The following is a 15,484-nucleotide window of genomic DNA, read 5'->3' as shown; positions in this document are numbered from 1 at the left end:
AAATGAAGTACGGGGAGGGTTTTGCTTTTAGGAAAAAACAGTGAGAAAGGAAAATAGCTTCAGCATTTGTTTTGCAGGCAGCAGGCACCCTGAGCAGCGGGGGGCGCCCCAAGCGCCTCCCCGGGGAACTACACCCGGCCTCTCGGCATCGAGCCACTGTCACCTGGATGTTTGTGAGCATCTCTGCTTTGTCTTGATTTATTTTGCACATCCATTAGCAAAATGTGCGGCAGGTATTAGAAAAGCCTAAGGGAGGATATTTTTAGGGTCTTGGAACAGTCAAAAAGTCTTCCAATGAATTATTGGTAATCGCCTCTTCACTTTACACAATTTTGGCTTAGGAAAGTTTTTATAGGAATGCTCTCCTTTCAGCAAGGGAAACCTGTATTTTGACAGCACATTTATACATGGTGTGCTTCAGCTACCGTGTTTTCCTCCTGCAGATTTCCAAAGAGCCACAAAATAAATTTCCAACACATCAATGATTTTATAGATGAGTAAGTATTGTTTTTGAGAGGAGAACCTCATACTGTTTTTAGAAGTTCTGGAGGATGTGCAGTGTGAGAGTGAATAGTGAACTGTCACATTATTCAAAAAACCCAAGCCCTTAAATGTATTAAACTCCACAATGGACAGAATAAATCAGAAACATGTAAAAAGCTTGGGCTGAAACCCAGCCTTGCTGGAGCTGATGTTTGCACCGCCAGATGGTGCCACGCACGCCCGTGGAAACAGAGGAACAACTGGGAAAATGACAAGTGGGAGCTGGACAACTTCCCAATAGTCCTCCCCTAGGCCCTCCTCAAGGTGACTTCTTCATTTGCTTTTAAGTGTCTCACTTTCCCAGAGCACCGGACATGCCCATTCAAATGTGTGCATACGTCCCAAAGGGAAATACGTGTAAAAATTTCCATCATCAGTCTCTTTGAAAAACTTAATGAGGGCAGCCCGGGGGGCTCAGCGGCCCAGGGCGTAATTCTGGAGACCTAGGATCGAGTCCCACGTCGGGCTCCCTGCATGGAGCCTGCTTCTCCCTCTGCCTTTGTCTCTGCCCCTTTCTCTCTCTCTCTCTCTGTGTGTGTCTCTTATGAATAAATAAATAAAATCTTAAAAAAAGAAAGAAAATGAAAGTCTTCTCATAACTGACTCCTAACTCTGGGAAACGAACTAGGGGTGGGGGGAAGGGGAGGTGGGCGGGGGGGTGGGAGTGACTGGGTGACGGGCACTGAGGGGGGCACTTGATGGGATGAACACTGGGTATTATTCTATATGTTGGCAAATTGAACACCAATAAAAAATAAATTTACCAAAAAAAAAGTTTTCTCATAACTGAATACCATTGAGGCGATTAGTGCAACTCCAAATGGATTAACTTCTCTCCCACTTAACTTTCCTTAACCAGAGCTCTCTCCCAGTACTGTCACCATAATACATTGAGTGTTGGTAGGGATTAGACCACTGATTCTATCATTCTGGTATACCTTTAATTGTGTGAATAAAGTATTGATAAAAAAAAAAAACCTCATGGCTCCACTAGAAACTCGGCATGTTAGGGTCATGTAAACCCTCTAGTGCTTTGAATTTCTTTTTGCAGAATATATTCAAAGACTCTGACCGTTTAAAACTAAGTTTTTACATTTCTCAAATATTTAGTTCCCCATTACAGGTTTAGGTCTAGCCATCCCAGGAGAGTGCCATGTAATCTCTTTAAATTATCAAAGATAATCCATTTTAAATTGCATCTCAGAATTCCATAACCCATTGTACTCATCGTTGAGCAAACAAATCCAATAGATTCTCAATAAATCATTTATATAGGGATATTCGGTGAGTTTGGATTTATTTCTCTACATAAAGACCACACACAAGCAAACAACAGCAGCTTCTCAAAACACTGGATGTTCTTCTCTAACAAAATTACCCCTGGCTATTGTACCATCATCCTGACAAGTCTAATTTTCTAGAAGATGCACTTGTCCATATTTATAGCAACTGATAGGATTTCAGTTTATTGCTTGTGACATTTTGTCTAGACCAGAAGGGTAATGTCTACTACGGAAAATTTATTTTGGGAAACAAGGCAATATTTCATACCTCAAAGGCCAAAAGAATAAAATAATTTCAAAAGCTGTATTGCCTTTTGTGCTTTTAAAGACAAAGAGTGCCAATTCATTTGTACGCAGAACAAGGTAAATGATCGTAACCCAACTATTCTTTGGATAGCCTCTCAATCATTTTGCTTTACTCCAGAATATTGCTTAGTTAAGAGCATTGCCTATTTTCTATTCCCTGACACATTCTGAGGTTATGAGTACAGAAAATTTGCAGGAAAATAAAATTGAAATTAGCTCCACTCAAATTACCATTGGCATTTCTGGCCTTTCCATTGGTGATTTTGGAACTCAATGCAGAAACGTCAGAAAGAGTTTTATCCTTTGCCGACAGAGACAAAATCAGAGAGGGCATGAAAATGAATTCCAATTAAATCTGAATGTTGGAGCCTGAACTCTGTCTTTGTGTATCTAGATGCCTGGTTAACAACGTGGAAATCATATGCAAAGACACTGTTATTCTGACATCTAGACAGGTGACAACTGCTTTATATCTCTAATAATAAAAATAATCCCTTATGTTTGTGAAGTGCTTCTCCTTCCACTAAGGATTAGAACGTGTATCACCAAGGTTATAAACAGAAGTATCATTTAGGGGAAATCAATAGAGTTAACATGAAAAACGCCTATTGATTGATACCTTGTTATTTGGTAATATTAAAAGTAAACACAGTAGCACTCAATCCTCATCACTCCTTATGATTATCAGTGAACAGATGACATTTTTAAATACGTCCTTTCACCTAACCAGGCATTAATGTATATTTAAGAAAAGTGTCATCTCTGGAGCGCCTGGGTGGCTCAGTCAGTTAAGCATCTGCCTTCGGCTCGGGTCATGATCCTAGGTCCTGGGATCGAGCCCCGCACTGGGCTCCCTGCTCAGTGGAGAGCCTGCTTCTCCCTCTCCCTCTGCTACTCCCCCTGTTTGTGCTCTATCTCTCTCTCTCTCTGTCAAATAAACAAATAATCTTTAAAAAAAGAAAAAGAAAAGCGTCATCTCAACACATACCACAGTTTTCTTCATCACTGTCATCATCACAGTCGGCCTGGCCATCACATCTTCTGGAAGCCAGAACACACCGTCCGGAGCCACACTTGAAGTGACTAGGTGAGCATTCTGTTAAAAACAATGAGCCATATTATTTTCAATAGAAAACCTGGAACCATCAGCTCATTTATCTACTTACATGTGGACTATTGTCAAGGAGCTATTCCTGAAGATAAGATGGCCCTCTGTAAAGCTGACCCAACCAAAGTTAATTTGGCTTTCTCTGTTTATCAGTAGCTTTCTCCTTCATCCTTGGCATCATCTCTCCAGTCAGTTGTTTGCTGTCTTTATGCTTCCTGGCAATTGACTACCTCCCTGAATGGACAAACCTGTCCAATGGATTGCCAGAGCCTGAAATAGCCCAGGGAGCTGATGCTTCTAACTACCTAAGTGCCCTTGATGAGTCAAAATTGTTTCCTCTTCTAATTTCTCCACCAGTGGTGGGCAGGTCCCGGACTTCATTTCCCTACCTGATGATCCTGTGTTGCCAAGGTCTCTAAATGTTTTAAACTCGAAGTAACCAAGACCTGATGTTCACCATTACCTTTGGGACCCCAAGTATAAAAGCAGTATGCACAAGTAATGGGCTCTGTGAGTTGAGTATGGGTAAGAGAAATATCTGGAATATTAAATACCTTTCTACAATTTATTTTTAAAATGAAGACAATATCTCACAGAGGAGCACCAAGTTTTTCCATGTAATCAAGTTCATAGAATCACTCACCATGTACCCTGCTTGACAATGAGAAGACAATAAGAACAAGAACCACAGAAACTTGAGAAAGCTGATGTATTCATCCACGTTAGACATCCCATGGTAATTAATTCAAAACTTTACCTTCCACACCTTCATCAGGCATTAGGCAGGTTTGGTTGTCTGAATTTTCCTCTGGAAATTGACTGCAATCTGTGTCTTCAGGCCACTGTAGGCCCACGATCCCAAGAACAGACTCACAGTGTTCTTTCGAGTGCTCGCACAGTGCTCTAAAAGAGCCAGAAAGATAGAACATGAGAAACAGAAATAGCTACACCTGAGATAGGATGTTAGGACCATACATAGGGTTTTAATTCTGTATGAGTGTGGGTCTCTGTGCCTGGTGTGTGTATGTACCAACACACAGTGATGCACAGACACATAACTGATATCTGGGAAAACAAAATGAGTAATACCTCCACAAAGTACATTCACGCCACCAAAATACTTTCACTAAGAGAAACATCATTACAGAAATAGAAATTTGTGTGCTTTTTTATTGAAATATATTTCACGTACACCATGATGTAAATTTAAGGTGGAAAACATGTTGATTTGATACATCTGTATAATTTAATTGTCATGTAGTGATAGAATTTCTTTTTTTTTTAATTTTTTTTTTATTTACTTATGATAGTCACAGAGAGAGAGAGAGGCAGAGACACAGGCAGAGGGAGAAGCAGGCTCCATTCACCGGGAGCCCGATGTGGGATTCGATCCCGGGTCTCCAGGATCGCGCCCCGGGCCAAAGGCAGGCGCCAAACCGCTGCGCCACCCAGGGATCCCTAGAATTTCTAACATCACATAATTATCATGTCTTTTCTGTGGTTGGAATAATTAAGATCTAGACTCTTAGCAAGTCCGACAATTATAATATAACATTGTTGTCTATATTCAGAACATGGTGCCGAAGATCTCTAGGACCTTGGGTATCTACTAACTGCAAGTTCACACCCTCGAACAACATCCAGGACACAGATTCTCCTCCGCACTCACCTTTCTCATTCTGTCTTTCAGGCTGACACAGTCTCCAATGTTTTTATTCCAGGAAGCCAGGACCTTCCCAACATCAGTTTGGAGAGCCCGCCACCAAGGGTCATGGAATCTATACAACAGCCTCCACCTCAGAAATGTCTCCCTCTGGTGACCAACCATGGGAACTATTTAATGCGCCAACCTGGTTTACCTAAGGCATGGCCATCAGCACTTCAGCTTAGACCAGTAGCTTAGAAAAGCTTGGTACTTCTCCCATTCCCATCTATACCGAGCTCACGTTGGTTAAAGTAACGTGTGTTTGTTTCTTTTTTAAAGAAAAGATATACTAAGCATTGTGCTAGGGGCTTGCTTTCATGTGCATCGTCTCATCTGCACAAAGTGTACTTTTATTTTATTTTATTTTATTTTATTTTATTTTATTTTATTTTATTTTATTTTATTTTCAAAGTGTATTTTTAAAGTGAGATATCAGCATGCTTCACAGATTTTTTTTACCTCAATATATTATAGGGAAATGGGTTATGAAGTTTTTTTAAAAAAGTAAATACGACCAAAATAATTTTTCCTTTATTTATTTCCTTTCAAGTATATTATTTATTTTCAGAAGTTTTAAACTTCAAGCTATTAATTTCAACAAAGTTCTCTGTCTCTTTCTCGATAAAATGGGAGCAGATCTTCCAGAAAGGTCAGCTCCAGTCTGGCTAGAAACTGGTATGGAAAAGTCAATAATAGAATGAAGAAGTTTAGAGAAAGCTCCATTTACATCTAAGTCTGCACAAGACAGAGGATAAACTCGATGCTGGCTGAGTCCCAGAACTTGGGGTGAAGACAAAGCCACGGATTCTCCTGTTAGTTTTGCAAAAACAGGAAGCTCAATGGTGGTTCAATGACCCTCTGTTAAACTGAATAGTTTTGTTGCAGATTTTAAAAAAATATTTACAATTTAATTGCTGCAATTTTAAATCAGCCATAGGACACCTAATTCTATGGAACACCGTATGGTGCCGGACTCTACCTCTTCCTATTTTTTCAATAAAATGGAAAAAGCACAATAATACATGAAAATAATCGAGTGAAGTAATACAATAAAAATAAGACAACATGCGGGACTGCCACAGCAGGGGAGTCGCAGTTCTTGTCCTAATCCATGGGGCGGTCAGCCACCGGGGCCTGAGGGTAGGGCCCTCCGTCAAAAGGATATTTTTGAGAGCAAGAAAGCAGCACTACCCCCAGAATATTTAGTACATTGTAAGGGCTCGATAATATCGGATTTTTCAGGTTCATAACTTAAAAACTAAACATTAAGATCAATACATGGGCATGGCAAAAGCAACGTTGCTTCATGAACATACGAGTACGTTATTCTTGTCAGAATGTCAAGAAAAATTCTTATACACAAATATCAAAACATAAAATTCATTTTGAGAGCCACTGAAAATGCAAGATGTACATGGAAACTGAAGAAACAGAACTAAAGCATCTAAAGGAAGTTCACTAAAATGTTGATTGAGCAACGTCTCGGGGTCAGGCTCGTCTTGGGCGTTTTAATGTGAAACATAAGCCCTGAAATTATAAATCATATGAGGATGTAAATCTATTCCAGAGAATACTGTGTTAGGGAACCTTTTTGTACACATGAAAAGAAAATCAGTGCAAGCATGTGTTAAGTATTATCAGGAGTTATTGCTCATCATCCTTGGACTTGCTTAGCCTAAGTGGAGTAAAAACTAGAAACAACATAAAATGAGTAGATGTCTTATAAGCAATTACTTTAAAGGGCATTTTACAGAAGTTTTCGGAATTATGTTAACACTAACTTTTCATCTGTTTGTATAATTTATCCAGCTCCCCAACTCATTTTGAAATTTTATTGCTTCCTGTCCTCTACAGATGTCCCTTCCTTGTCATCCATTTGATATCTGCTATTCAATTTATTGTTTTCCCATCTGTCCACTGTATTGATGTTACTGCTGTTTCTTAAAACTCCACGTGACTTCTGATCCCAACACATGGTTCCCGTAGTCACCGCTCACATTTAGACACGCACATTTGTGTATCCCCCTCTTGAAGGAAAATCAAGCAGCAAGAGGGCAGCTGCCCACCTCTGTGACCGCTGTCTCGTCTTGCACATTCTCTGACCACAAGGCCACACATGGCATAGAAGAGCGACCAAAGAGCCACCACGCAGCAGGATTCCTCTCCTACCCTCAGAGCTATCGTTCCCTTAAGAGCTTACAACCAGAAGCCCTAACATTTAGGCACAGTCATTGAACCTCCCACAGCCCAACCCAACAACCGTCACTGTCTTGATTTCACAGAAGTAGAAGAACTGAGGCCCAAAGAGACAAAGGAACCTGTCCCAGGCCACAGAGCAGCTGCAGGAGAGCCAGGACTTGGACTGGACAGTGGACTCCGGAGTTGTACTCTTAACCTGAAAGGCAGGATCTCACTCATCCTGAGTCCAAGTTATAAGCTCCTCGTTTCATCCAAGCAAGTAGAAGAACATCAGCGATGTCCATCCCTTGTCCAACCTTCGGGCCACCACTTATATATCATGTCTCTAATTTTTTATTATTACCAGAAAGCAGCATTTTAAACACATCAGGGTTCCCAAAGAGGTAGATACACCCCTTCTTCTGCTAACTCACATTTTAGAATCATTCTTGATCCACCAAAGTGAAACATGTCTGATTTTGTTCGATTAAAATATGCGAATTATTACAGAAGGCAGTTCCTACCTCCCTCGTGTGGTACGTTAGTAATGAATTCTTACTCAAATGTTCATTTTAGAATTCCTACTGCTTTACCTTGTAAGCACATCATTTGTTAAACACAGAGCTCCTTAGCAACATGGACTTGATCTGAACTCAAACTCCGTCTCTGATCCCTTGATTGTCCCTGAGGGAAAAATGAGGATGCTTGGGGGAGACCCCACTGAATTACCTGCAGGGTGGGATACGCTGGCTTGTGTTCACGTCACACTTTGGTACCAAAACGGTGCAAGCGAAGAACATGAGGTATTTGTAACAGTTGGTTTGAACAAGTGCGGGGAAAAGAGAGGACTCCCAGCTGATGGATGCTTCCTTTTGAGTTCTGTGGCCAAGGTAATTTGGGTAATTTGTATGGTTGTAGGGTAAATTCATGCAGAGTTCCAATGTAATCGGTTCACATTGACCTAATAAGAAAACATACATAGAAGTCCATAAATATATATAGAGAGAGAGGGGAGAGAAAATTTCATATATAAAACAATTTCTTAAATACTTATGAAATTGAAATCTATCCTACCGCCTTTTAAAAATAATAACTAAGACTAGAATGCAAACAGAATATAACTTCCATCAGAAGATAAAGAATTTGGTTAAAGAACTACCAAGCCAGGAATCACTTCAGTAGAGGCAGCTGCTAGCACAGCGCCCAGTATGCACGTCGGAGAAAGTCTTTCTTCACTTTTTCCCTCGGCTCAACTGATCTGAAAGTGACTCTCTTTTAATGTTTCCTTTTACCCATTTTGTCTTCTGATTTATTCATTACCTCTTAATGAAGACATTCCCTCATCTTCGCAGCCATTTAAAAAAAAATCAATGGATTTGGTTAAATAGACAACAAGATTATTTCCTTCTCTACATTTGACTGTTGATCAGTTGGTTTCAACATAAGGCTACACGATCTCAGGGCAAGAGGAGGCTGAGCTCTCATCAGGCACCCATGGCTAACGAGACAAAATACCAACCCATTAGCTTGGCATCCAACCTGTCTCACACGTCAACCTCAGCCTGACTTCCCACCCTCAGCACCAAAGACTATCTCATTAGTGGTATTTCCTTGGTGACAACAAAAATTTTAAGACTGACATGCCCCCGTGGGTCCTGTTGGCTCTTCTCTTATCTCCTCCTCCTGACATACTTGTAATCACCCCTCAAATGCAGTTGTGGTTCTAGCTGCCGGGGGTATGTAGCACCTGCTGCCTGGAATGATCCTTTCCCATCTTCTCACCAGGCCAGTGCCTCCTTGGCCTGTAGGACTCTGCACAGACACCTCCTCTGGGAAGCCTTCCTGGCTGGCCAACCACCCTCCCCCTCTGCCTCCCAGCAGGAGTCTCCGCTGAGCACCACAGCATCTTAGGCATACACATTGCCTTCCACTGTATGCTTTACTCACTTGCATCCTCCGCATAATTCAGTGATTTTTTAAATTTTTTTTTTATTTATTTTATGATAGTCACACACACACACACACACACAGAGAGAGAGAGAGAGAGAGAGAGAGGCAGAGACATAGGCAGAGGGAGAAGCAGGCTCCATGCACCGGGAGCCCGACGTGGGATTCGATCCGGAGTCTCCAGATCGTGCCCTGGGCCAAAGGCAGGCGCCAAACCGCTGCGCCACCCAGGGATCCCTTCAGTGATTTTTTAAAAAAGATTTTATTTCTTGATTGATTTCAGAGAGAGAGAGGGAGCAGAGAGGGAGGGGCAAAAGAAAAGGGAGGGGGGAAGAACCTCAAGCAGACTCTGTGCTGAGTACAGAGTCAGACGAGGGGCTCGATCTTATGACCTGAGCCGAAACCAAGAGTCAAGGTGTTTAACTGACTGAGCCACCCAGGAGCCTCTAATTCAGAGATTTTTGAGAAATGAGCTTTGATTTCTCAATCTCAAAGTCTGTCCCTCACACAGTGCTGGACGGAGGCAGGAAGGATGGGGGGTGTGGGTGGTGTCAGGAGCTCTCCTAGGCACCTAAAATGTAAACGAGAATGAAAAACATAGTCCCTGCCACGCTAGGGACGCTAAGGCACGCCACCGTCTCTATCAGAAGAAAGATGGGTTTTTCTGGTAGCGGTGGCAGGACACGAGGCCAGGACAGTGGGATGAAGAAAAAGGCAAGTACCCAGAGGGCCAGGTGGAGGGGGGCGCAGGAAGCCCTCCCAGGATCAGTGGGGTTTAGGGGAACCTGGCAAAGCCCCCCGCTCCCTCTCTGCCTGCAGGAGCTGGGCCCCACTCGGGGGTGAGAGGCAAGCACGTGCGCTGGGCAATCTGCCCAGGCCCCCGGAGGACTCCAGGCCTGACCAAGAGTCATTATTTAATGAAACTCGATGATTTGGCCAACAAGTGAGATACGTGCAGAAAGACTGGTAATAAGGACTGGGGTGAAACAGCAAAACAGCTTGGAACCACTGCTCAATTTAAAGCATCTGAGGGCTTCGAGGAAATGATGTTGGTAAGGAGTCTAATTTTTTTAATTTTTATTTATTGATTTGAGAGAGAGGGAAAGAGAAAGGGCATGGAGGGAGAGGGAGAAGCAGGCTCCCCACCGAGCAGGAGGCCCAACTTGGGGCTTAATCCAGGACCCCGAGATTGTGGCCTGAGCCAAAGGCAGATCCTCACCAACTGAGCCACCCAGGCACTCCCGAGGAGGAGTCTGATTAAAAGCCCTCCTGACAGTGTAATTAGAGTCTCCATTTACTGGAAAAGAGGGAACACCGTCAATCTGGCATAATCCTGAGAATGAATAGACGGTGCAGAGAAGAAAAACACACACAGAGGTGTGGGGCTGGCTCAGCTTATCATGTCCACCGATTTATGAAAGAGGAGTAACATTTAAATATTTTTATTTTGCATCATAAAAAAATGCATATTCCTCATGACAATAAAAACAATGCCAGACCCATAAAGCAAAAGTCCACCGTCTCCCTGCCACTTTCCCTCACCTACCCTCAAAAACAACAGACTGGCTTCGAATCCTTCCCTGCCTCTCGCTGGCTCACATCTCCACGTGTGTCTACACACACGGATGGAGATTTGTGTTTGCTTCCTCTGCCAACGTAGAGTCGTACCATTCCTATTGCTCAACTTGCTTTTGTTGCTCAGTTATTCATCATGACCGTCTTGTAAGTCAGTAGATGCCGCTCTAACTATATTTTTCTTGATTTCTTTAATTTTACCCAAAAATGAGATGATTCACAGAGATTTTTGATGTAGTCTTTTTTTTTCCCTTGTATATGCCTTTCCCTTCTCTCTCTTCCTCTACCACCCTATCAAGTTTTAACTGTTTATTGGTATAATTTATTTAGATGATTAGTAGACCTACCACATGGATATTTGTTCTCTGTCGTATGTGGGAACCATATCGCTTTTGATTTGGGATGTGCTATAAGCCTTCAGTGTTTCCGAGCCAAGGAAGATGAAGGGATGCAGGGACGGTCCTATGTTGTTCTGGAGATCTCTTCTGAATGTGATTAAGGGCGATCGAATCTCATGTTTTATTCCTCCACAAGGCATTCCTCGCGGAGTGTCAAGCAAGATAGACTCTCAAAATATCTGTCAACCGCAGGTTCTATGATTCCCAGGATCAATAAGCTTTTTTATCTTAAGACTTGGACTCACCGGGTCCCTAGCTTGACTTGCAATCGCCACGAGAGGGCAGTCGTGTTACAAACATGAGGCTCTTTACTGTTTTCAATGCAAGTTTGAGGCTGTGCTTAGCACATTGTCCTGAACACAGATGAGGTTTAATAAATTCCGCTGAAAAAATGGATCCTAATGGAGTCTTAATGATGTCCCACCTTTCAAAGTCTAAAACCACGTTGGTTAAATTCAACCTAAAGATGGGATTGTTAACTCAGTGACGTTACGTCCTTGCCATGATGATGCGGTACTCGGAAGCCACTGGAAGTCCTTTGTTAGACGGTGGTCACTTACATGAGGAAATGTCTCCTTCAACGTCCATCGGCATATATAATAGTCTAAGATTCATCTTTGCCTCAAATTCTATATTTTTCTTTATCATTATCTTCAATAGTTTCATGAGGTTTATAAGGTGAACACCCACCTATCACCTAGATCGAGAAATTGAACTTTGCCAGACATCCCAGATGGTCCTCCGTGTACCCTGTCTTCTCTTTTCTCCATGGAGTAACTACTGAGTTTCATAGTTATCACCTCCTTGTTCTTCATAGTTTTTTTTAAAAGAGTTTATTTATTCATGAGAGACACAGAGAGAGAGGGAGAAGCAGGCTCCTTGCGATGAGCCCAACGTGACACTCGATCCCAGGACCCCTGGATCACAACCTGAGCCAAAGGCAGACTCTCAACCCGTGAGCCACTCAGGCATCCCTCTTCTTTATAGTTTTATTTCCTAAGTGTGCCCTGTACCCTGAATACTATAGTTTAAAGACCTGACCATTTTTTAGACCTTGTTTTATCTTCTAAGTCTCTTAATCTGGATTCCCCCTCCATCCTTCTATTTTTAATTAATGTTTAACTCTTGAAGAACCCAGGGATTTGACTGTAGAGTGTGCCAGGGTTTGAATTTTGCTGACTACACATTCTTGGGGAAGTGAGGTATATTCCCTGCCCCTTCCTACCCTGAATCTAGCAGTTGATTAAGTTTCATCCCTTAGGTAAGACAATAGGTGCTACGGTGTTCTTCCATCAGAAGGCAAAGTATATCCGATTTCTTTCCTTTTGTGATGTCAGCAGCTGTAGATGCGCGATGCCTTGACCCATTAATTCACCAATTCATGCCACCAAATGGAAACAACTGATTACCAAATGGTGACAATTAGTGTTACCAAATGGTAATATTCTAATTCAATCATTTCTTTCCCACTGATTAGTTGGGAAAGCTTTCAGAAAGAGATCACTCCTCTCATCTACCATTTGCTCTCAAGGACCGAAGTCCTTAACCATTATGGTGTTTGGCCCCTTTATCACACCCCTATACTAGTCGTTCCTTGAGATCTCAAGGAAAAGCAGTGCATTGAGAGGGTGGTAGGAAATTATTCAAAGAACAAAACTGTCCAATTCCTCAATATTGGAGGGGGGAAAAAACCATGAGTAAACATGTAGAAATAACAGTTGATGGAACACTGTGAGGAACCTGAGAGTCCTTGGGGTATGACGGCCCTCCCTGGCTTCACACAGCCACGGCGATCATGGGCACAGAGAGGTGGGGAGAGACACATGTCCAGGAACTGCTCTTTCCACGGGGTTCCCCCGTTGTCTGATTGCATACTACAAGGTGGAAGTGATGGGTTCGTCCCTCACACCAGAGCGAAGGGAAATAACATGCCTGCTCCCGCTCCTTCAGGCAAGGACATGTTCTTATTTCGCCTCCCAGCAGGGCACAAACACGGTAACGATTCTGGGTTATGAGTGGATGTGGGGATACTGTGATGCTTCAAGCCCATCAGTACATCCTGTCATCAGAGATGTGGTTTTTAGGCTCCCCCCAAAAAAATAACTATAGGCACTTCTGGGCATCTGAGATAAGCCATGGACTTCTCCACTGAACACTCTAAAAACTATAAAAACTTTTTCACATTCAATTTCGGGTACATCACATACCCTTGCAGCCTAGTCATGAACAAACCACTAAAGTGATCATTTTTGACCTTGGCCACACACTGGAGTCACCTGGAAATTTAAAAAATACTGATACTTGGGCTCCACTCAGTGTATCTTCAGGGACCCATAGCCTTTTGTAGGATAGCAAGAACAAGGGTCTTCCAGGACTAGAATCCCGGCAACTCCAGTAAGAGGCTGACTCCAGAGAATATCCACATTCTTCAAACTCCTATTTCCATTAGCATGGAGCCAGAGAAGGACAATGCTGTGTAGTTGCGCCTTGGAATCTAAGTAACAATAGCCTCTCCAGTGGTAAAGATCTTCAAATAATTCATCACATTTTCAAGTTCATGAAGTTTTCTGAGAGAAGATGCTACGGGTCCAACTTTACAGACAACCAAGTACACAAGTACCACCATGAAGCTCCTTTAAACATGAGAAAAAACTTCTTTACTTTCGATTGGAAGTTACTTTTAATAACACAGAAGGAGTGAGGGACCAGTGACTAGCCCAGTGCCTGGTACTCAGAGGAGGACAGGATCAAATGTCTGCTGAGTATATATGGAAAGAGCCAGGCAGGAACATCTGTGGTAAATGAAGGAGCTGAAGAGACAGTGAGATGCTGGGGACACTGAGTGCATTTAAAGACCCTGAAGAGAAAATTAATGTAGAAGACATGAATGGAAGGATGGCAGTGTGTCCTCCCACACTGCAAAGTTGTCTCCAGGAAGGCAGAAATCACATCTCCCTTCTTTGCCATTAAAGTACCCAGTGCCCCTCCCAGAGCCTGGAATGTCGTACGCACGCTCTACATGAGCCAGATGAGCCAGGGCTACCCAGTGCCCTTCTCTCCACTTCTCTTCTCGACAGGTGTAACGTACTTCTAAATTTTGACATATTTCAAAGATGGAGAAAATGGGACAACATACACCCAATACTCCTCACCCAAATCTCACACAGGCAAACACTGCTCTTTCAACATTAAAAAAAAAAAAAATCTAACACGAAGTGCCATTCCATGCTGATGACCCTTGAAACCTTAATAATAAACATGTATCCTTGAGATGACCTTGTCACTGTTCAAAGTTCCTCATCCCAAGTTCAAGGTGAGGTAAAGAAAGACTTCTGAAAAAGCTCCAGAGCAGACTGGGGGGGATAAAGCAAAGTGAAACAACAGACCCAAAACACACACACACACACACACACACACACACACACGCACACTTTTACATCAGTTTAGAGTGAATAAAATGGTCAGATTAACGTCTTTATCTCAACTTTTTTCTCAACTAGAAGTGAAAAGGGGCTGGGTATTGTGCCGTTAGCCAAACAGTTATTAAATCCTCATGAAAATAGGCAAAAAAAAAAAATTCTCTCCATCTGGGTTTTCCACTGACTGCCTCCCTCACACTCGTGGGGTTCCAGAAGCAGCCCCTAGGAGCTCTACTGTGATGCAGAAAGGCCACCAAGTAAAACCAGGACCCTAACCCTTCAGCCTTTCAACTAACTGAAAGCTGACAGGCCTACTGCTGAATCTCAAGCCCCGAGCTGAAGATGAGGCCAAAAATCAATGACAAAAAGTGAAAGAAGGGAGCCGAATATGAGAGCACAGCCCCCAAGTAAGGACTCATCACTAGAGATCAGAGTCCTGCGGGGCTTTCTGATCCAGTTTCAATTTCCCACGAGAGCCCGTATAGCCCACTGCTATCCCTGCCCATCGTCTCCTCCCCAGTCATTCCCCTACAGAAGCTAATTTAGAGTGAGCTGATTTACCCAAATAGCTACAAGATTGTGACAGGTCAGCAAAATTCCTGGAAAGGTGAAAGTACATGTTATTGGGAGGATGGCCTGCCACCGTTTGATGCAGCTGTGTAGACGAACTTTGTATTTGCTCCTGGGCATAAAGTCTCCATTTTTGAAGCCGTGCCTTAAAAGGGAAGAAAGATAACATCTGCCCACGGTTGGAGCCAAGAAAGTAATATATGGGAGCTGATGCTGAATTGAAACGAACGGTAATGATATTAAGCCATCTGGATTTATAGGCCATTCACAATGACACATTTGTTTCTCGTTTTACGTTAACTGAGACCATTTTGTTTCTTTTCTGCTACCACATGCAACCTTGAAAAAAGAAAAAAGAAATATGTGTATATATATATGTACACACACACACACACATCTGGAGGGATCCAGACTTCAGCATTTATTTCAATGTCAATTCAAAAGAAAAAATA

General features: G+C 42.5%; 1 protein-coding gene across 3 annotated transcripts in view; it reads right to left on the bottom strand.

The window, feature by feature from the left end:
• CORIN (corin, serine peptidase) overlaps positions 1-15,484 on the bottom strand; it is a 219,866-nt gene that overhangs the window by 47,087 nt on the left and 157,295 nt on the right. For all 3 annotated transcript variants that reach the window (XM_055339217.1, XM_055339225.1, XM_055339232.1), the window contains 3 exons: positions 7,853-8,084; positions 3,998-4,143; positions 3,121-3,228 (listed from right to left, as the gene is read on the bottom strand). In XM_055339217.1, coding sequence (XP_055195192.1) covers positions 3,121-3,228; positions 3,998-4,143; positions 7,853-8,084 — 486 coding nt within the window. The remainder of the gene's footprint in view (positions 1-3,120; positions 3,229-3,997; positions 4,144-7,852; positions 8,085-15,484) is intronic.

This window comes from Nyctereutes procyonoides, unplaced genomic scaffold (genome assembly GCF_905146905.1).
Source record: "Nyctereutes procyonoides isolate TBG_1078 unplaced genomic scaffold, NYPRO_anot_genome, whole genome shotgun sequence".
NCBI lineage: Eukaryota > Metazoa > Chordata > Mammalia > Carnivora > Canidae > Nyctereutes > Nyctereutes procyonoides.
This window is presented reverse-complemented; position numbering and strand designations above follow the sequence as displayed.